Here is a 24,050-nt window from a genome sequence, read left to right as displayed (position 1 = left end):
ATCAAGGTACATTATCATATTCTAAGCTGCTTATTCAGCACAGGTTTGTTGAAATCTACTGCCCCTGCATTGCTCTGGATGTATTTCTATATATTGGGCTGGCCAAAAATTTATTCAGATTTTCTGTAACATCTTATGGAAAAATCCAAATGAACTATTTGGCCAGCCTAGTACCTGTAGGTCAGGTTCATAAGACGGTGCAGTAGGAATCCAAATAATATAGACCCAAATAGTCATTGTAATAACAAGACATTTCTCTTTATATATTTTTGTCAGGGTTCAGAGTCCGATTAACAAGACCTCTCCCTCTGTAGCATCCATTTAACATTTTTATTGACAAATTTTTAAGAAGGAGTGTAGGGTAGTCCTTTGGTTCCCAAAATACACATATAAACACAGGTAACATGACTTGGAATTCTGTGTTTTATTTTTGGAGTATTTATTCAGTTCTGTAAAAGTTGCCTGAAATGTATAATTTTCTGACTATTAAGATGCTTTGGGGGAAAAAAAATAAAGACAGACTACATGATTAAAAATAAAGTACTGGAAAAAAAAAGTTGAGTGACAATTATGTTGTATATGTTAGAGCTGGCCAAAAGAACTATTGCAATTAGAAGCCAGATAAATTATGAAATTATGATTTTAACAATAGAGTGCTAGGACAAAAAGAAAAGAAAAGAAAAACTAGATCTATGGGTTGCAGAAACCTCCCAAAGTGGGCTGAGTGTGGGCAATGTTTATTTCTGAGTGATTTTCTGATTGTGGCTGGAGGTTTAGGATTGGGCCTGGCCCAGCCTACCTGGGGGTAAATTAAGCAATAGAACACCTGACTTATCTTCCCAAAGGCATATTTGGTGAGTTCTTGTGCTGTATGCAAGATGGAAGGACTGTGCCAGATGATTCAGAATGGCAGAGTGAAATCTTCCAGGTTCTCATAGTGATTGAGAGAGAAAACATTTGAAAGGGAGGGGGCATACATCAAACACATGGTCAGTCCCCATCCTGACCGTGTTTTTCAAGTTTAAAGTTTTAAAGTTGAATGGAGTAAGATTCTAAATAGCTAAGCTTAATATTTCTGAAAGTTAGAACTTAACATCCAACAGAATTTTAAGGCTAAGGAAAAACAGATTAATCGAACTCTAAATCAGAATACCAAGTGGGCCTGATTTGAGAAACAGGGATTAACTAGAGGTGACAATGTCTTAACAAAGCTATAACCTAGTCCTAGTCTCTAGTTATATTGATATGGCTTACTGTTTATCCAATCCAAATAACAGAGGAAAGTGGGAGTATATTCTGTTGTATACCTAACATCATCAGAGTACTTCATGATTCTTTATTACACAGTGTCCAGCATGAAACCAAAAAATGTCAAGATATGTGAACTGGCAAATTAATACATATACACATTGAACAATAGGCACAGACCCATAAGTAATGTATTTCAGAATTTAGGTGACAAAAATTCTGAAGTGCTATTGCTAATATGATAATAAAATAAAAATAAATGAACATGAAGAATATTTTAGCCAAGAATTTGAAGAAAAAGTTAAAACTCATATAGACATTCTAAGCTGAAAATCATAATTTAACTTAAACAGCTGAATAGTTTAAACCAGAGTAAATACAGTAAAACACAAGAAAGTGAGCATAAGAAAGATTCACACAAACAATCTAAACAGAAGCATAAATATTGGATCAGTCAGTCAGTTCAGTCACTCAGTTGTGTCTGACTCTTTGCCACACCATGGACTGCAGCGTAACAGGCTTCCCTGTCCATCACCAACTTCCAAAGCTTCCTCAAACTCGTGTCCATTGAGTCAGTGGTACCATCAAACCATCTCATCCTCTATCATCCCCTTCTCCTCCTGCCTTCAATCTTTCACAGCATTGGGGTCTTTTCCAATGAGTCAGTTCTTTGCATCATGTGGCCAAAGTATTGGAGTTTCAGCTTCAGCATCAGTCCTTCTAATGAATATTCAGCACTGATTTCATTTAGGATTAACTGGTTTGATTTCCTTGCAGTCCAAGGGGCTCTCAAGAGTCTTCTCCAACACCACAGTTCAAAAGCATCAATTCAGGAGGGGCTAAATCACATTTAGAATCAAACCCCATACTGCCAGAGATGCTCAGAAGGCTCAAACAAAACCTTGTGTGCACCAGGACTCAGAGACCCCACAGAGACTGAGCTAGAACTGTGTTTGAGTGTCTCCTGCACAGCTAAGGGTCAGGAGTGGCCTGCTGCAGGGGTGGGGACTCTGGGTGCAGGAGACCTGGTCACACAGCCTGTGGCATAAGCCCTCTTAGAGGAGGTCGCCATTAACCCCACCATAGCGTCGCTGAGCAGATGAACTACAAACTGCAGAACAATTATACCAAAGAAATTCTCACACTGTTAAGAAAGTTCTAAGACCCACAACAGATTTCCCAACCTGGGATCTGGCAAATAAACTGAGAACAGCCCAGGGAATTTGGCTTTGGAGGCCAGTGGGATTTGATTGTAGAACTTATACAGGACTGGGTAAACAGACTCTTGGAGAGCACAAACAAAACCTTGTGCACACCAGTATCCAGGAGAAAGGAGCAGTGACCCCACAAGACACAAAGACACTGACCCACACTTGCCCATGCATGTCCAGGAGTCTCCCACAGAGGCATGGGTGGGCAGGGGCCTGCTGCAGGGCTGGGGGCACTGAGTGCAGCAGTGTGTGGAAGGGACCTTTTGAAGGAGGTCACTATTACCTTCATTACCTCTACCATAGTTTGACCTCAGGTCAAACAACAGGGAGGGGACACAGCCCTGCCCATCAACAGAAAATTGAATTAAAGATATACTGAGCATGGCCCTGCCCATCAGAACAAGACCCAGTCAATCTTTCCCAACAGGAAGCTTCCATAAGCCCCTTTATCCTTCTCCATCAGAGGGCAGAAAGAATGAAAACCACAATCACAGAAAACTAATCAAACTGATCACATGGACCACAGTCTTGTCTAACTCAATGAAACTATGAACCATGCCATGTAGGGCCACCCAAGATGAATGGATCATGGTGGAGGGTTCTGACAAAACATGATCCACTAGAGAAGGGAATGGCAAACCACTTCAGTATTCTTGCCTTGAGAACCCCATGAACAGTATGAAAAGGGAAAGATTGCATAAAGCAGAACAAAGCATAAAAAACATGTGTCACAGTGTATATACTTGATATGAAGTGCCAACTCATTGGAAAAGACCCTGATGCTGGGAAAGATTGACGGCAGGAGGAAAATGGGGTGACAGAGGAAGAGAAGATTGGATAGCATCACTTACTCAGTGGACAATAATTTGAGCAAACTCTGGGAGATAGTGAAGGACAGTGAAGCTTGGGTTGTTGTGGTCCAAAGAGTCAGACATGACTAATTGACTGAACAATATATGCCCATAATATACCTACAGTTGGAGACCAGCAAAGGCAGCTGAGGGAATGGTAGAAAGGAGCAATATTTGAAGAGCAATTGGTTAAAAATTTTGTAAAGCAATAAAGGATATTAACCCACATTTAAGGAGATCAATATAATATAAGCAACATAATACAAACAAAGTCACACCTTGGCAGATCATAGTCAAACTATTGGACTGAGACAAGTGAAAAGTCTTAAAAGCAAGTATAACAACAAAAACTAAGATTTTCAACAAAACTACAGAAACTAAAGACAATGGAATGACATCTTTAGCATACTAAGGGTAAAATTATGCCCATCTAAACTTATGGAACCAGTGAAAATATACATAAAATTGAGGCATAATAAAATATCTTTAAACAAATAAATATTGAATGGCTAACTAGCAAACCTAAAGTTTAAGAAATTATTTAGTTCCTCAGACTAAATAAAATTATCCCATACAGAAGCATGAAACTATAGGAAGCAATGAAGTTCATTGAAAAAAACAACCTAAAAATATGGCACAAGAAGAAAATGAGAATCTGAATGAGCTCTGAATCTATTATAGAAACTATTTCTATAATTAACACATTTCTCACACACACAAAAAGAATCCCAGGACAGATGGATTATCTGGCAAATTCTTCGAAAAACTTAAGGAGTAAATAAGACTAATTTTACACAAGCACTTTCAGAAAATGTATGTAAAAGTCAGACCACTTCACATTTTGTGGCCAGAAGGTAACAAATGTTGACACCAAAATCTGACAGAAATATTAAAGAAAAAGGAACTGATAGGGAATATTTACTACAAAAGAGACATGAGAAGTAGGAGTAAATATAATAACTGTGTCTTTTGGCATTTATAATATATGTTGAAATAAAATGTATGATAACAAAGAATATGAGTGGCTAAATAATGTTTAACTATTTTAAGTTTTATTTGTTGCTGGGTAAATGGTAAAAATACTGTTTAAGGTGTAATAAGTCTATGATACCTGAAGAACCCACTCCAGTATTCTTACCTGGAGAATTCCATAGACAAAAGAGCCTGGCAAACTATAGACCATTGGTCACAAAGAGTCAGACACGACTGAAGTGGCTGAGCACACATACATGCAAGTCTATAATACTATATTATAAATAAATAAATATAATTTTAGCCCCTCAGATATTCAGAAAGGTATAATGAGTATTCTAATAAATTAATAAATAAATTTATTAATAAATAAATTAATACATAAATAAAAATAAATCTGAAAATTAAAAGAAATGCTTTATCTAAAAATAAAGGGATAATAAAAATAATGCAATGGTACAATATAAAAACAAAAGTCATATCTAAAATTTGTTAAGAATTCTTAGAAATCATATAGAAAAGTACAGATAATCTATGTTTTTCCTATGGCCAAGTGACTTGAAAAGTCACCTTATATTAGAAGATAACTAAAAAAGAAACCCCCAATTATATGAAAATCATTAGTCATTGGTAAAATTAAAGTTAAAATGAGAGTAAAATACCACTGTACTCCTATAAAATACCTAAAATTAAAATGACCAATAATACCTAGTTTTGCAAAAGCTGTGGAATAACTAATATATTACCGGTAGATATGTAAATCTGAATAATTATATTGAAAAGCTGTTTGGCAATATCTGTGTGCTGTGCTTAGTCATTCAGTCGTGTCTGACTCTTTGCAACCCCATGGACTGTAGCCTGCCAGGCTCCTCTGTCCATGGGGATTCTCCAGGCAAGAATAATGGAGTGGGTTGCCATGCCCTCCTCTAGGGATCTTCCCAATCCAGGGATTGAACCCAGGTCTCCCACATTGCAGGCAGATTCTTTACCATCTCAGCCACCAGGTAAGCCCCCCTAGCTACTAAAGCTAAATATTTATATACTCTTTGTCCCAACTACTCTACTCCTGGATACTCCATATCAGTAAATCAGTTCAGTTCAGTTCAGTCACTCAGTCGTGTCTGAATCTCTGCAACCCCATGGACTACAGTACGCCAGGCTTCCCCGTCCGTCACCAACTCCCGGAGCTTACTCAAAACTCATGACCATGGTGTTGGTGATGCCATCCAACCATCTCATCCTCTGTCATCCCCTTCTCCTCCTGCCTTCAATCTTTCCCAGCATCAGGGTCTTTTCCAATGAGTCGTTTCTTCTCATCAGGTGGCCAAAGTATTGGAGTTTCAGCTTCAGCATCAGTCTTTCAAATGAATATTCAGAACAAATTTCCTTTGGGATGGACAGGTTGGATCTCCTTGCAGTCCAAGGGACCCTCAAGAGTCTTCTTCAACACCACAGTTTAAAAGCATCACATAGTCCAAGTCTCACATCCACAAGGATATTTGATTCTCATTATTTATCATAGCCCCAAATTGGAACAGATGAATTGGCCAATAACTTTGACATAAATCAATAAATTTGCTACTGATTCGTAAAATTTAGCATCTATATTGCAACTGACAGGATTTAGAATATACTACCCAAACTGTGGCATCCTAGCGTAAAGAAAGGCAGGTACAGGAAGGATTTTCTGATCTTCCCTTGAAACAGATCATACAGCCTTCATGTGAGAGGTAACCTCCTTATTCCCCAGGAAAGGAGCATCCTTATCTCCAAAGAGGAGCAAGAAATGCCAAGGGGAATCTGAATGACGAAGTCTTGCCTTTTGTCCAGTTTACCACACTTATCCATTTCCTTTTTTGTCCTATCACATTTTCTCAGTAGTTTTCACTCTTTATGAAACCCAGTCTAAAAATTCTCAGCTTTAACCAGGTATTTCTAATGAAGCCTCCTGTGTCATGTAAAGCTAATATTAAAAAATAGTTATATGCTTTTCTGTTGTTAATCTTCTTTTGTTACAGGGGCTCCAGCTGAGAACTTAGAAGAGAATATTTTTCCTCCTTTATACAATAATAAAGAATGAGTTATTGATACACACAAGAATATGATGAACGTTAAAAACATCAGTTCAGTTCAGTCACTCAGTCGTGTCCAACTCTTTGCGACCCCATGGATCGCAGCACGCCAGGCCTCCCTGTCAATCACCAACTCCCGGAGTTTACTCAAACCCATGTCCATTGAGTTGGTGATGCCATCCAGCCATCTCATCCTCTGTCGTCCCCTTCTCCTCCTGCCCCCAATCCCTCCCAGCATCAGGGCTTTTTCCAATGAGTCAACTCTTCACATGAGGTGGCCAAAGTATTGGAGTTTCAGCTTCAGCATCAGTCCTTCCAATGAACACCCAGGGCTGATCTCCTTTAGGATGGACTGGCTGGATCTCCTTGCAGTCCAAGGGACTCTCAAGAGTGTTCTCCAACAATTAAAAACATAATGTTGCATAAAAATAACGTTATGCAAGAGGTTATATACTGCATGATACTACTTCTATGAAGATCATTAATAGGCAAAATGAATTTGGGTGAATTGAGGTCAGAACAGGAGTTATCTTTTTATTGCAGTTCTTGACTGTGATGACAATGAGATTCCTGGGATGCTTGTGACATATTTTTAATCTCAGTTGTTTTTTGTGTGTGGACCTATGGGAGAACTCACTGAGCTGTATGTTTAAGAGCAGTATACTCAATTATGAGTAAATTATACATCAATATTAAGAGAGAAGATAAATAATAAATATAGCTAGTTTGGTTTAACAGATAACTACCTCTAGGGCCTAATGATTCCACATTTAGGTATTCTTGTTCAATTTGCTCAGTCGTGTCTGACTCTTTGCAACCTCATGGAATGCAGCAGGCCAGGCTTTCCTATCCTTCACCATTTCCCAGAGTTTGCTCAAGCTCATGTCCACTGAGTCGATGATGCCATCCAACTATCTCATCCTCTATCACCGCCTTTTCCTCCTGCCCTCAATCTTTCCCAACATCAGGGTCTTTTCCAGTGAGTCAGCTCTTTGCATCCAACAAATATGACTGACTTTTTATACCAAAAGACATTTAATAGATTTTCATAGCAACACTATTTTTATATCCACACACACAAAAAAAACTTCAGGACTGTCCACCAACAGAAGAATGACAAGTTATGCTTTACTGATATAATAGAATAAAATATAGCAATTGAATGCACAGAATGATGTGACAAGTATAATGTCACAACATGCTTATGTTCATAAAGTTCCTTAGAAAAAATGGAGCCCATGGTAGAGGAAGTCAAGCGTATGTTCTCTTTGGGAGAAAAAAATGACTGACTCATAAAAGAGGCTTCTGGCCTGATGGTAGCCTTGTGTCATGATTATGGTGGTCATGTGGCTGAGGTCATGTCGAAACATTCTTTGAGTTATACATTTTTGATATATGCATTTTCCAGTATGTAACTTGGTATTCACTTGTTGGGGCTACTGTAACCAGGCACCACAGATTAGGTGGGGTAAAACAAAATTACCGTGTCACACTCTAGAGGTGAGAAGTCCCAATTCCAGATGCCAGCAAGGGTGTTTCCTTCTGACGTCTGTGGCAGAGGATCTGTTCCAGGGCTCTCTTCTAGCTCTCAGTGGTTTGCTGGCAGTCATTCACATTCCTTGGCTTGTAAGTGCATCAGTGCAGTCCTTTCAACTTCATGGAATCTCCTCTCTTCATATAGCCTTCACTCTGTGTGTCTCTGTGTTTAAATTTCCCCTTTTTGTAAGGACACTAATCGTTTTGGGATTAGGGCCCACCAAGATGACCTCTTTTTAGAGGATATCACCAGATGGTCAATACCGAAATCAGATTGATTATATTCTTTGCAGTCAAAGGTGGAGAAGCTCTATACAGTCTGCAAAAAGACCACCAGGAGCTGACTGTGGCTCAGATCATGAACTCCTTATTGCCAAATTAAGACTTAAATTGAAGAAAATAGGGAAAACCACTAGACCATTCAGGTATGACCTAAATCAAACCCCTTATGATTATACAGTGGAAGTGACAAATTCAAGGGATTAGATCTGATAGAGTGCCTGAAGAACTATGGATGGAGGTTCATGACACTGTACAGGAGGCAGTGATCAATACCATCCCTAAGAAAAAGAAATGCAAAAAGGCAGAATGATTGTCTGAGGAGGCCTTACAAATAGCTATGAAAAGAAGAGAAGCAAAAGGAAAAGGAGAAAAGGAGAGATATACCCATTTGAATGCAGAATTCCAAAGAATAGCAAAGAGAGATAAGAAAGCCTTCTTCAGTGATCAATGCAAAGAAATAGAGGAAAACAATAGAATGGGAAAGACTAGACTCTTCAAGAAAATTAGAGATACAAAGGGAACATTTCATGCAAATATGAACACAATAAAGGACAGAAATGATATGGACCTAACAGAAGCAGAAGATATTAAGAAGAGGTGGCAAGAATACACAGAAGAACTGTGTAAAAAGGAACTTCATGACCCAGATAACAATGATGGTGTGATCACTCACCTAGAGCCAGACATCCTGGAATGTGAAGTCAGGTGGACCTTAGGAAACATCACTATGAACAAAGCTAGTGGAGGTGATGGAATTTCAGTTGAGCTATTTCAAATCCTGAAAGATGATGCTGTGAAAGTGCTGCAGTCAATATGCCAGCAAATTTGGAAAACTCAGCAGTGGCCACAGGACTGGAAAAGGTAAGTTTTCATTCCAATCCCAAAGAAAGACAATGCCAAAGAATGCTCAAACTACCACACAATTGCACTCATCTCACACACTAGCAAAGTAATGCTCAAAATTCTCCAAGCCAGGCTTCAGCAATACATGAACCGTGAACTTCCAGCTGTTCAAGCTGGTTTTAGAAAAGGCAGAGGAACCAGAGATCAAATTGCCAATATGTGCTGGATCATCAAAAAAGCAAGAGAGTTCCAGAAAAACATCTACTTTTGCTTTATTGACTATGCCAAAGCCTTTGACTGTGTGGATCACAACAAACTGTGGAAAATTCTTAAAGAAATGGGAATATCAGAGCACCTGATATTCCCTGCCTCAGGAGACCTGCCTCCTGAGAAATCTGTATGCAGGTCAAGAAGCAACAGTTAGAACTGGACATGGAACAACAGACTGGTTCCAAATGGGGAAAAGGATACATCAAGGCTGTCACCTTACTTATTTAAATTATATGCAAAGTACATCATGCTAAATGCTGGACTGGATGAAGCACAAGCTGGACTCAAGATTGCCAGGAGAAATATCAATAACGTCAGATGTGCAGATGATACCACCCTATGGCAGAAAGAGAAGAAAAACTAATGAGCCTCTTGATGAAAATGAAAGAGGAGAGTGAAAAAGTTGGCCTAAAACTCAACATTCAGAAAACTAACATCATGGCATCCAGTCCCATTACTTCATGGCAAATAGATGGGGAAACAATGGAAACAGTGACAGACTTTATCTTTTTGGGCTCCAAAATCACTGCAGATGGTGATTGCAGCCATGAAATTAAGAGATGCTTGCTCCTTGGAAGAAAAGCTATGACCAACCTAGATAGCATATTAAAAAGCAGAGACATTACTTTGCCAACAAAAGTCCATCTAGTCAAAGCTATGGTTTTGCCAGTAGTCATATATGGATGTGAGAGTTGGACTATAAAGAAAGCTGAGCACCGAAGAACTGATGCTTCTAAACTATGGTGTTGGAGAAGACACTTGAGAGTTCCTTGGATGGCAAGATCCAACCAGTTCATTCTAAAGTTAATCAGTCCTGAATATTCATTGGAAGGATTTATGCTGAAGCTGAAACTCCAATACTTTGGCCTGATGTGAAGAACCAACTCATACAAAAAGATCCTGATGTTGGGAAAGATTGAAGGCAGGAGGAGAAGGGGATGACAGAGGATGAGATGGTTGCATGGCATTACTGACACAATGGTCATGAGTTTGAGTAAACTCCAGGAGTTGGTGATGGACATGGAAGTCTCATGTGCTGCAGTCCATGGGGTTGCAGAGATTCGGACACGGCTGAGTGACTGAACTGAACTGAACTAACTTTATTACCTCTGTGAAGACCCTTTTTCTTAATAAGGTTATATTCTGAGGTCCTAGGGTTTTAGGGCTTCAGCAGATATTTTTATAGAAACAAAATTTAGTAAATAATAAATGGATACAATAAGGGCTTCGACAGATGTTTTTGCAGAAACACAATTTAACTAATAATAAATGGATACTATATTTTTTAAATTAAAAAAATAAATCCAGCAGAAACAGGAGTACAAGAATAGAATTAAAATGAATATCAAGGAGAACCACAATAATCTTTAATTATGTAATACCTATTTCTAAACCAAATGCTAGAAAGGCTTGAAGCGTATTAGACTTGAAAATTTGGAGTTCTAAAACACATTCAGGATTTTTTTCCCCTCCTTATTTCTTTTTTTTCAGCTGAAACATTTAGGCTCAGCAACATTAAATGATTTATTTAAGGTCATGCATATAAATAGTTAACGGGAATTAGGCCTAGAATCCCAGTGAAATACCTACCTACCTCCTCCCCAAAACAATCACAGTCTCAAATTTTAACCAATTTTCTCAAATTATGTCTAGAACATTTAGTAAAATCACATTCCTTTAATCCTCTTTTGGCTTGTCTCTGTCCATATTTTTATGGTTTATGTAAATAAAGCTAGATTGAGGGAATTTCATTGCAAAGGTGAAAACCAGAATGACATTTATGAAGATATAACTCTCACAACCATCTGGCATACACAAGGGTGTCATACTAAATGGGATCAGAATGAGCTCCTTTTGGAAGTAAACCTTTAATAGACTGTGGAAACTTTAGGGGAATCTATCCTGGAATGTTTTAATGGAGTACTTGAGAATGAGTTGTGCACAGCTGGCCAATGAAGAGACTCTAGATTGGTTACCAAAACCAGGTTTTAAATGGATTTGCAGTCCTCCACAGTTCTTTGAAAAAAGGCAATGAAAATTGTGATGAATTAACAAACAAAAATCTTTTCTAATCAGAAAACCCTTACATTAGCAATGCATTATGATTGACATTGTCCTTTTTCCTTCCTTCCTTTTCTTTCTTTTTTATTTTCTGTTGTCTTTCTATGACATCAATCTTATGCAGATAAATGATTAACGGACAATGATTAAAAAACAAAGCAGTTGAATTCTATAAACCTTGTAGGCCTGCCAGAAACACGCTGAAGCTATTAAAAAAAAATGGTAATGAAAAATCTAAGTTAATGATGCAAATTGCTAATTTTTGTATACTATATAAAAATGACGCAGTCTTCCTGTCAGAGCAGATAACTAAGGCACTGGTACTTACAGTTCTGTTCCTTATGATTGAACCACGTGAGGGAATATTTTGGTAGCCTAAAGGGGGAAAAACACTCGCTTGCTAACCATGTAAAATGAATCCTTATCTATATCGTTAACTAGGAAGTGCCTGTAAAACTACCTTTATGATATGGTAGAGTGTGGTGAGCAGAAGCCAGATTTACCAGATGGTATTGAGTTGTCTTGAATTTATCTTCAATCAGTCCATCTATGCTTGGGAATACTTTCACTTATTTTTCCCAGAAGCAGTAGATGTTCAGTTTTGGTCTGTCCTTGATTTTGGGAATTCAGTTGCTGGGCTCTGGAATGTCAGGAAGATGATATGGGATAACTAGGCAACTAGCTAAGCATGTTCTCAACAGTAAGTCACTCGCACCTTTAATTGCCATGAACCTCTACAAAGAAGAGGCAGTCTTCTGAAATAATCCAGGACACAAGTAAGTGCACATTTGGGGCAAATCTGCTTATGTGCCTGGGCTTCTTTGGTAGCTCAGTAGGTAAAGAATCTGCCTCAGTGCAGGAGAGCCAGGTTTGTTCCCTGGGTCTGGAAGATCCCCTGGAGAAGGAAATGGCAACCCACTTCAGTATTCTTGCCTGGAAAATCCCATGGACAGAGGAGCCTGGAGGGCTACAGTCTGTGAGATTGCAAGAGTCAGACACAATTTAGCAACTAAACCACCACCACCACTGTGTTTGGTGAATGTATAAATACTCCCCATGCATGTGAAGACCTAGTTAGAGGCATACAGGCTTCCGACATACAAAGAAAATGACTTCACAATGATAAACCATACCACTAACAATATAAATTTATTCTGAACCTCATGAATATAAAATAATACAATTATTTATCTGATAATTCTTATTTAGAATGCATTTAATTGCATTCATAGATGAACCTGAATCAGCCAGAAACTGAGATGTTGTTTTCTGTCCTATAATATTGATGGGTGACAATATGCCCATATGACGTGTGTGCCTGTGTGATGGTAAACATGCAATGATTAAGAAAATTAATAAATTAGCTTTGAATTAAGAGATGGCATCAAGAAAGTAATTTTCATATGTCTAAAAATTTTTAGTAGTTGCCATACATCATGTCCCCACAATGAAATGTTTGACTTGAGAATTTTGCATTGTACATCTAGTTATTCCATTGAACATGTTATGGGCTTTTAATCTACTTATAACCTCCACTTTTCTTCTCCCTGTCTTCTCCTACTTCAGGGTCCTTTTACATTCCTTACCCTTCAATATGCCTGCTTCTTCTACTCCTGTTATTGTTCTTCTGGACCCATCTATTTATGGCTTACTTAGCATGGATGTTTTGATAGATGTCTCCAACAGTAACTCTGGGATTGTCTCCTGAGAAATGTTTTTGTTTTTGTTTTTTCACTTTTTCCGCAATTCTTTTCAGGTCCTTGTAGTGTTTTGCCATAGACATTTCACAAGAACCTTTTGATGATTGACAATGTTTGGCATGCATACTTCCTCTTCGGGACCAACAGCTTTCCTGTGTCTTATTTGAGGTTTAGTCATTGTCCCATTCTATTCCTGCACTTAACTCACCAGCTTTTAGCTTTAGCTCTCCTGTGGGATCTAGTTTAGAGTTTAGACAACGACACACATTAATTATAGACTTATCTGGTCACTTTTGTTATGGCAGCTCAGAAAATGAAACGGTGCTCATTTTGAGCTGGAGGTAAGGGTCAGGCATGGTAGAAGGGAAATACATAGAATTTTCCTAAGGGAAAAAGAACAAATGACTTCGTTACAGTTTAAGAGGCCAAGAGTGAATGTAGTAAGCCTTTTCTAAGTTCAATATTCTATTTACAAAATCACAAGACTTTTATAAATTGCTAGACTGCGTTGCACAAACCAAATGTCACAGAACAGTGACCTTTCAAATTACCAGTGCAACAGAAGCTGAGATCAGAAAGCTCAAACTTAGAGCAAACACTGACAAGAAATCCTACAGAAATGACTTCTGTGTCTGGTCAACTTAACATAACATGACATATTGTAGAATGTGTTTGGCTTTTTAGGTAGGATAGTCTATAAAGGTTTAACTGCTTTTGAAAACATAATCTTTAATATAATCTGAAGATTTGTAGTATTTAGGTTTTGGGGATAAAATATTTTCTAATTTTGAAATAGAAAGAGCAGAAAAGTTTTATATAAGAGAAACATCTAAAAGAAGAAAAACATCTAAAAGATGAAAAAGTATAAATGACAAAGGTGAAATAGGGTGGAGTGGGTTGGGGGGTTGGATGGGAACAGAACTGGAGGTTTGAGGAAAGGGAAGTTCATTTGCAAAAAAATGAGAGCATTTCATATAAAGAGTTTTTATTTAAAATATGTCTAATTTAAATATGTTACAAAGATAAATTTTGAAAATACATCATAAGAAATTTTTAATCAGAGTTCCAGCTTTAAAATATTATACACTTAAGTAGTTTTTCTATTCCCCATACATTTCTTTATAGGTTTTACTTAAATTTTATGAAAGTATAGATACAAATTGCTATATAACAACATTAAATTCATATATATGTACGTATTTGCATATATTTATACATAGAGGGTTTTTGTTCTATACTTAATATATATTCTTTAGAGTTATTTTATTAATGATGAAATGAGAGCACAATTTTTCTGTCTTCTGTTTTCTGCTTTGAAATTTTTCTGTCAATGTTTTTTTTTTTTTTTTTTTTTTACCAACTGTCATACATGCCCATCAATAATACAAAATTGTAAAACAGAACCTTCTACCATGTCTAGGTTTGACTAGATGACTGTTTATGATGACCAATGTTTTCTAAACATATATTTACTGCTTATATATCTGTGTAAATGATTGCAAAAGGATGGAGGGAATATTTTATAGATGTATCATTATATATTGCATTTGGAAGCACATTCCATTGCTCTCACATGTGGATATTGTTGAATGTGATGAATGTGTTTGTCTTTTACAGCAAACATGTGTATGCAAGCCATCAATAGCCAGATTTTATTGTAAGTGTTTGAAAGGCTATTGCAAGGATGGGATATTGCCAGACAGTTAGTAAAAAGCAAATTGAGTCTATTGAGAGATTAATTCACCAGCTGAAAGAAATACATTTGCCTCACAGTCATCAGATATTCTACTCACCAAATTCATCCTCCAAGATAGCATCCCTAATGAGCTTCCTAAACCAATTAAACATAGGCAGGAAGCATCAGTCATCCAAACTGACTATTTTCAGCTAATCAGCTGACTGCACAAATTGCTTGACATTGAGGAAAAAAGGAACACCCTAAAAGTTGTTGAATTCCTTTCCTACTCTGTCTTTACTTTGTGCGTTTCTCAGTTTTAATGCAGTGTCTTGCACAGAACACTATAAATGAGCAGAGTACTTTATAGTATATAAAGTGCTTTCCTTTCCTTTGCATTATTATTCGATAGAATAAAATGAGTTTTAATGGACTTAAGTAACTTGCTTAAAGGCACACAATTAATGTGTGGCTGGGACCCAAAATCCTGTCCTTTCCTCTGTTGTAGTAGTTCTATAAATATGTATTATTTATTGACTTTCTACCCTCCAGGACAGGGGAAAGGTCTAAGTATTCAAAATGCTATCAGCTTTACATTTGGGCAAATTCAGAGCCAAGGCAGGACGAGAATGAAGGGAAACAATTTTACTTCCATGTGGGTTTCTTCCTTGAAAGACTGGCTTAGTTTAGTGATATCAGGCCGCACTGTTTATGATAGTAATGAGAAGGAAGAGAACATAAAATGAGCATAAACAAAGTTAGAAACATAAAAGTTAGTCACTCAGTCATGTCCAACTCTTTGTGACTCCATGGACTGTAGCCTGCCAGGCTCCTCTGTCCATGGGGTTTTCCAGGCAAATAAATTTACACAATTACTGTAAGAAAAACAAAATGCTATGTAGTGGAATCTGGGTGGCGGGGGGTTGCTGTTTTAGATATAATAATTTAAGAAACAGTATATTTTATGGGACCTTGATAGGAGGCAAAATTTGAACTTTTTATTATAGACTCATTTCCAAACAATGTCAATGTTTGTTGTGTGAGAGGAGGGGTTAATTTGCATATGTTAATTTGGGAAATGTAAAGTGAATCTCAACTAAACAAGATTGCTTACTGTAGATTCCTTATGAGCCTTTAGTTCATAGATCTCATGAAGGGGACTTGGTATGCATTTCCCAAACATTTCATCATAAGACTTCTTTCTGTGGCTCATCTAGCTAGACTGACATTTTGACACCAGTGGTTTTGACACTATAGAGTCACAAAAAGTTCTAAGGCAGAGAAATGGCATGGTGAAAGTACTGATTTAAGGGAAATGAACTGTACAAAAAAGATCTTCATGACCCAGATAATCACGATGGTGTGATCACTCACCTAGAGCCAGACATCCTGGACTGTGAAGTCAAGTGGGCCTTAGAAAGCATCACTATGAACAAAGCTATTGGAGGTGGTGGAATTCCAGTTGAGCTAATTCAAATCCTGAAAGATGATGCTGTGAAGGTGCTTAATATGCCAGCAAATTTGAAAAACTCAGCAGTGGCCACAGGACTGGAAAAGTGTTTTCATTCCAATCCCAAAGAATGCTCAAACTACCACACAATTGCACTCATCTCACACGCTAGTAAAGTAATGCTCAAAATTCTCCAAGCCAGGCTTCAGCAATACAAGAGCCGAGAACTTCCAGATGTTCAAGCTGGTTTTAGAAAAGGCAGAGGAACCAGAGATCAAATTGCCAATATCTGCTGGATCATCAAAAAAGCAAGAGAGTTCCAGAAAAACGTCTATTTCTGCTTTATTGACTACGCCAAAGCCTTCGACTGTGTGGATCACAATAAACTGTGGAAAATTCTGAAGGAGATGGGAATACCAGACCACCTGACCTGCCTCTTGAGAAACGTGTATGCAGGTCAGGAAGCAACAGTTAGAACTGGACATGGAACAACAGACTGGTTCCAAATAGGAAAAGGAGTACGTCAAGGCTGTATATTGTCACCCTGCTTATTTAACTGATATGCAGAGTACATCATGAGAAATGCTGGGCTGGAAGAAGCACAAGCTGGAATTAAGATTGCCAGGAGAAATATCAATAACCTCAGATATGCAGATGACACCACCCTTATGGCAGAAAGTGAAGAGGAACTAAAAAGCCTCTTGATGAAAGTGAAAGAGGAGAGTGAAAAAGTTGGCTTAAAGCTCAACATGCCGAAAACTAAGATCATGGCATCCAGTCCCATCACCTCATGGGAAATAGATGGGGAGACAGTGGAAACAGTGTCAGACTTTATTTTTCTGGGCTCCAAAATCACTGTAGATGGTGACTGCAGCCATGAAATTAAAAGATGCTTAGAAGGAAAGTTATGACCAACCTAGATAGCATATTAAAAGCAGACATTACTTTGCCAACAAAGGTCCGTCTGGTCAAGGCTATGGTTTTTCCAGTGGTCATATATGGATATGAGAGTTGGACTGTGAAGAAAGCTTAGTGTTGAAGAATTGATGCTTTTGAACTGTGGTGTTGGAGAAGAATCTTGAGAGTCTCTTGGACTGCAAGGAGATCCAACCAGTCCATCCTGAAGGAGATAAGTCCTGGGTGTTCATTGGAAAAACTGATACTGAAGCTGAAACTTCAATACTTTGGCCACCTCATGTGACGAGTTGACTCATCGGAAAAGACCCTGATGCTGGGAGGGATTGGGGGCAGGAGGAGAGAAGGGGACGACAGAGGATGAGATGGCTGGATGGCATCACCGACTCGATGGGCATGAGTTTAAGTAAACTCCAGGAGTTTGTGATGGACAGGGAGGCCTGGGGTGCTGTGATTCATGGGGTCTCAAAGAGTCAGACACGACTGAGCGACTGAACTGAACTGAACTGAGTAGGCAGGAGAGACCAATGTCCCTCACAGTGAGGGAGTTGGAGAGATAAGATGTAATGACACATGAATAGTGGAAGTGAATAGTTCTATTTTAAGATACAAAATAATACAGTACCTTTTATATCTAACTGTTGCTTAGTGGTGAACTGAAGAGTAACAGGGGTTGCAAATAAAGAATTATGTATGATCTATACACAGATGAGAATGCAATCTGTTAGGATGGGTTCCCTGAAATAGTCTTAAAAGACTAAAAGGGGATGTACAGTATTAACTGAACATTTATTTTTATTATTTTGGAAATGTGAGGAAAAAATGATCAAACGAAGAAATCAGAATAGTCATAAAGAAGTGGGATTTTGAATAAGGGTCTTACTATGAAAAGCTGATTGTTTTTGTTGATTAGTTATTGATTGGGGATTTTCACAAATTAAGTTTTATTACAACTGTGAAATGAATGTTTGTGAATGCTTATGATTTAGAAGAAGGAAATGAACATATAAAGTAGAATTTTTATGCAGAAATGATGGAGATGGAGGTGCTGGCTCTTCCAGAAAGAGATGGGATCATGGGGACCTGGAGCATAGATCAGATGGGATCATGGATATGTTTGAATGAGTTGATCATTTGTGGAAATCCTATTGCCGTGTAATATAGTGGATGTGAAGGTGACATATGCGCAGCCCCAGGGATTCAAGTGAGAAGGCGTAGGGCCCATTTTATAATTCTGCTGCACCACAGATGGTTTAAATTAAAATAAGTTTTATATAGTTTACTTTCTTAAAAATATGAGTTTGTGTGTCTTAGATGTTTCTTGGAGTGTCACTGAAGTGATGGAGAAACGTAGTATAATGAACATATTAATGGTTTTAAAAATAATAATTTTTCTCTCTTGCCATCTATTATTTTTACCAGCACTATAAATATATTAACCATTCTCTGATAGCTAATGCATTTAATTACTTTCAACTCAAACTAATTACCTAAAGCAGTAAGTTTTATTTCACATGTGCTATCTTACTGTTTGCATTTTTGAGTTCAAATTCATTGAGTTGGATCTTTGGTGACTTATCCATTCTTAGGGCTGTTCACAAGATTTCTTTTTCTTCTGACCAAGGTCCCAGTAAAATATTGGAAGAATACTTAGGAAAGTAACAGGGAAATAAAGTTGAAATGGGAAATGTTGGGAAAAAGTGTCAGAGGCAAAAGAAATAACACTATCAGAGAGTTTAGCTTTTATTGTACTTTTCAGATACAACTTTGAATAATTTTAATCTTTATCAAATAATTTTTCAGTTAATGATTTCTAAGTGTTTAAGCAATATTGCAATAGAATGCATAATAACAAAGATAATAATGATCAAAATGCATTAGCTTTTAATGTGCAAACACCATTCAGTATACTTTATATATTTTTTTCTCACATAAGAACAATGACCCTGGTATATTACTGTCTCTATTTTAGTTTTGACTGAACTGAGTTATTCAGGAATTTTCCCAATGTCACATGGTTCATATATGTCAGAATCAGGATTTAAATCTGAGTATGTTGGACCTCTGAATCTCAGCCCTTTATGATTATGCTAAATAACAAATGATATATGGTATTATTTTATGAAATTCATTCAAATTTCTAATATTTTATTTAATAATTTAATACTTAGTTTTACTTAATTATTAAAATTTTATCTTTATAGAATAATGCCTTTTATCTTTTCTTTACTTTTTCAAATTTTTTAATTTTATATACTTTGTTACAAATCTGTATTTTCCCATTGCCTTATCTCCCTACAGGAAGTAGCATACATATCAGTACATTAAATATAGTAAGACTTTCTTTAACTTAATTCTGAATTCACTGACCATGAAAGAAGCTTTCTTTTAAAATGTAACACCTATTAACATTTGGGAAACGCTGATCAGTAGGATAAATTCTGATTAGAATTTTTAAATTATTTTCAAACTGTTTTAACTTTTTATTTTTCTCAGGGAAAATAAATCTCAGGGAGCTGCAATATTTCAGAATTTGTGACCCAATTTTATTTTTTAATTTTGAAAGTTAATCAGTTGTCAAAGTTGTTGCTTAATGTTAGTGTTCTTTAAATGCTAAACATATTTGTCTTATATGTACTTAGGATATTTTGCTCTATATTTTTCAGTATAAAATGCTCTCCTTGAGTTGTGTGTTTATTTTCTGCTAATCAATACAATTGATCTCTGTATTGAAAATCTGAAATCTATGAAAAGCTTTTAGAAACAGCAACACTAATACTTTCATAAAACACCCTGAAAACTTGAATTCCCATTAACCATTCAGCTGCAATATGTTTCATTCATAACATGGCAGTACCTTCCAGTGCTCATGCTTGCTGATGGGTCCTCCAAAAATGCCTTAGAGGTATAAATGTCACATACCAGATCATGTTACTGGGTCTTAGCTTTAAGTGAAATATTCCATTATTCACAACATCACCTTTTTGAAAAGGAGTTCAGGCAAGTCCAGTATTATTCAAAATATTATTTTCCTCATGTTATATGGGGAAATGGCTATTCTATCTATCTTGTTCATCAAAGTAAGGGAAATCCTTGAGAAACAAATAGGTTCATTAAATTTCTTGAGTAATTTGTATAAACGGAATTAGAACCCAAGTCTTTTGTTCCATAGTTTTCTTCTGTTCCATATATATTGGTATGCATATTTAATCCATAAAGTTTAAATAAAACTATAAATGTACATGTCCAAGATTCTATATTTCTTTCACTGAGTCTTTTTGGAAGAGTGGCAGTCTTCTTTTTGAGAAATTTTGGACTGTTGGTTTGTAAAACAAACAGTACATTACCAGCCAATACTCTTCAGAGGGAGATTTGTTGTACTGGAGATTGATTTACCCTGCTTTTAACATTGTGTATTCAGAAACAGAGGATTCTCTAACCAAAGTATTCATGAGAAAGAAGATCTGGTTTTATCTGATTTCCAAAACTGTCTCACAGTGTTAATAGGCAGATTGCAGCTTTTCATAGCTGCAAGACCTTGCCCATTATTTATTATTATGTCAGTAGTTTTTTCTCTTTCTTTCATGCTTGATTTGTTAAGGTATCCACATCAAAATAGTGTATCCACATAAGAAAGCAATTCTAAGTTTTGCATGTTGTTGAATAGCATCCTTAGATGATTTGAACTTTCTATTAATTAATGTTTTTGGTATCCATATTTAGTTGTTACAGGGTAGGTCACCCAAACCCACCAAGTGGGAACTTCACATGGGCAGTGGTGGCGGCATGGTTGAACAGGTCAGCGGGGACTGTGATGATGAAGATGGTTGTGGGGGTTCAGGAAGTGGAGAAGTCAAGAGGACACTAAAAATCACAGACTGTAAGTGTATGATTCTAACCCCATTTCTAAAGGACTGCTTTTGAAATATAATTATGGAGAACTATTGCTATGAATATAAAGAAATAAGGATGTGAATTCAGAAAAAGGCAAGAGGAATTGGAAATGAAAACTAAGCCATTTTTTGTTATTTGGGATATGCATTCTTGGGCGTTTTATTTCTTTTTAACTAATGACTTTAAATGGAAGTTACAGTTTTCCTGAGTTAAATGAGTGAATGTTCATTAGTTCTGAGAATTCATCATTTTAAAGTGGGATAATCTGTAGGACATAAAATAACTAGGATGATGAATGTTAAATTTATATTCGTGAAACCAGAATGGGTGAGCCATGCTGAATATTAAAGTTCTCTAACTGTATTATATTATCATGACATTATATAAATTTTATTAGGTTTTCATCATGTTCAGAACACAAAGAAATTGATTAAATATATGGCTAGTTATGGTGAGAAAATACTTGAATTTAACTCCTACGATTTGGTTCTTCTGAAAAAATCTCACCAATCATTCACATTATTTTGATTTTATGGGTTTGAAAACCATTTCTGGTATTGCTGGACTAGTCACTATTACATATGATAGAATGACCCGATAACAACCACCAAAAAAATTACCAAATAAATTTCCTTTCCTTCTCTTTACATACAAAGTGAGGGATCTAGTCTAACTTTCAACTGTTCGCTTATCTCAGGTCATACCAAAGGGGGTTACTTTATAAAATAATCTGGACCTGTGCAGGCCTGTCTGGAGCCTGCCCTGATAATCTCCCTCTAAATCACAAAGGGCTTTGTGATTTTTCTGACAACTTTGTACCTGTTAGAAATGTCCTTTCCTGACTTTGGTGGGAGAAGAATTCATTTACTTTTCAGTTCTCGTGTAGTAAATTTAGAATACTACCAATGCCTCAAGCATCAACACCCCTTCCTTCCAGGATCTTGTTTTGTGAAACAAATACATTGTTTAAAGGAATAGAAGCCAGAAGAGGTACAAAATCAAGGCAATATAAAGAAATATGTTTTTCTATTAGAAAGAATAATAAATTTAACATAGAAAGTAAATAGTGGGATTTAGTACACTGGATTGCTACTGAACAAAGGACCACAAAATTGTTTGATGTATTAGCACAATTTCCTAGTAAAAATTGCATGTCGTCTACTCATGTAGGAGCAGTAAGGATATGTGCTCTTCTTATTGGTACTAATGTAATTTATCAGATTAATTTCTTTTGGTTACCTGTCTTCTGTTGTTTATGCCAAAAACCGGAAGACAAAAAAAATTGAAAATGTGTTTTCATTAAGAGTTAAAATGCTCTCCATTGTATTTTGGAATTATGATACATATCTATTAGGATGATATTAAATAGTATTTAATTTTCATTTGATCCTGTGTATTTATATGTACCATGATTTCCCTGTCATTTGAACATTGCAGGGTTTTAAGGTATAAAAATATTATGAAAAATAGCTTAGGTTAAAACTTAATCTATAAATTGTATGTACGTCAGTGTGTGTGGAATTAGCCTTTTACGGGGATTTTTCACTCCTAAAGTTATCTATAAGCTTGAGAACTTGCTATTTATTAATAGATAACTTTTTGCCTTATTTCACACAAGAAATAGAGACAGTAGAGGATATTCAACTACTAATAATTTTCTCACAAAGCCGTACTTGTCAAGGTGACAAGAATGAATTTTTTTACTCTAAAATCCTGAAATGGACAGGTATGGTACAAGCAACTATCCATCAGAATTGGGGAGATTTGATATAGATGGTTTTCAACAACTCCAGGCAAACAGTAAAAAAATCCACATCTGTTGCAAGTGGGTTGCCTATCATGTTTCTATGGGTTTATAGCTGTTGGCTTTCAATTTTTAATAAGTGGTTAGGAACCCACAGTGGATAGCCTGCGAAATAGAGGGGCACAGCAAGTAGCAAAACATAGGTCACATTTCTATTTTTATAAAGCACCAGAATAGTTTAACTGTGTTAGGCTGGTTTGCTCACTAAAGCATGTTACGCCATAGTTTTAGACGGTCTTAACGTCTTAAAAATATTGTGCTCTAGAAAGTTTACCAAGGTGTCATTTGTGTTAGGAATTTGAAATACACCATTATGTCTTCCTCACAGTGATGTTTATTCTTTATAAAATACAAGTAGAACACAGTTTGTGACTTCAAAAATATCTGATTAAAAAACGTTATACAGACATATTTATCTATAGCTACATATAGTTACAAGGAATAATGCCAATATTATGTCTTGTAAATTTAATGATTTTACTCCATATATGAATATGTTCAAAGTTGATAAATATCTTACTAACCATCACTTGAACTGATTTCCTGTTTCTGTTTTGGTTAATGTTTATTTCAGGCAAGAAGGGTTTATATATTTCAATGTGCAAAGTTTTACCACCAAAATTTTAGCTGTCATTTTTTTATCATCAACAGTATCAAATGATTTAACAATATTTAGCTTTTAAACTACCTCTATTTGTATCACACTGTTAAATATTATTAAATGTCAACTGACATATTTCTAATTAAAAAAATCTATGGTATGTAGTGTTCACTTTTAGGAAACTGAAAGTACTTTATTTTAGTAGGTGATTTAAGTATCCTAAGATTACATTAATTTTTTCTATATTTTTATTGTATTGAATTTGGCTCATATATGTAGATATGGTTATTTCACTAGTACCTTCAAATAGCAGGGTTGGAATGTTTTTGAACTTTCATTTCCCCTCATCCTGGACACTTGCCATCCTTTCAAAGTAGCTAAGGGATGGTAGGTTTTAAATACCAGTGGGGATGGGGGGGTGGAAAACAAGTTCTGTTTTTGTAGCCATGCAGAGCAAAACTGCTCTCACTACCATCAATACTTTTTCAACTATTTGACTATTCTAATATCCCTCAATTCTGATATATTCAACTGTTAAAAAATAAAGTGCCACCAAAGAGAGGCTGTAGCAAAGCTATGCATGTGTAGTTTTGAAAATCTGCAGTAGCATTGATTGCCCTATGTGGTATTATAATTTAAATTGCGGCAACACTACCATTGGGAAA

At 36.4% G+C, this 24,050-nt stretch overlaps 1 protein-coding gene across 2 annotated transcripts in view; it reads left to right on the top strand.

Annotated features, from left to right (window-relative positions):
* GPC5 (glypican 5) overlaps positions 1-24,050 on the top strand; it is a 1,510,050-nt gene that overhangs the window by 732,331 nt on the left and 753,669 nt on the right. For both annotated transcript variants that reach the window (XM_043477854.1, XM_043477855.1), the window contains exon 7: positions 20,810-20,966. In XM_043477854.1, coding sequence (XP_043333789.1) covers positions 20,810-20,966 — 157 coding nt within the window. The remainder of the gene's footprint in view (positions 1-20,809; positions 20,967-24,050) is intronic.

Source organism: Cervus canadensis, chromosome 9, assembly GCF_019320065.1.
Source record: "Cervus canadensis isolate Bull #8, Minnesota chromosome 9, ASM1932006v1, whole genome shotgun sequence".
In the NCBI taxonomy this organism is placed as follows: Eukaryota; Metazoa; Chordata; class Mammalia; order Artiodactyla; family Cervidae; genus Cervus; species Cervus canadensis.
Note: the sequence above shows the minus strand (reverse complement) of the source record. Positions and strands in the feature narration are given on the sequence as shown.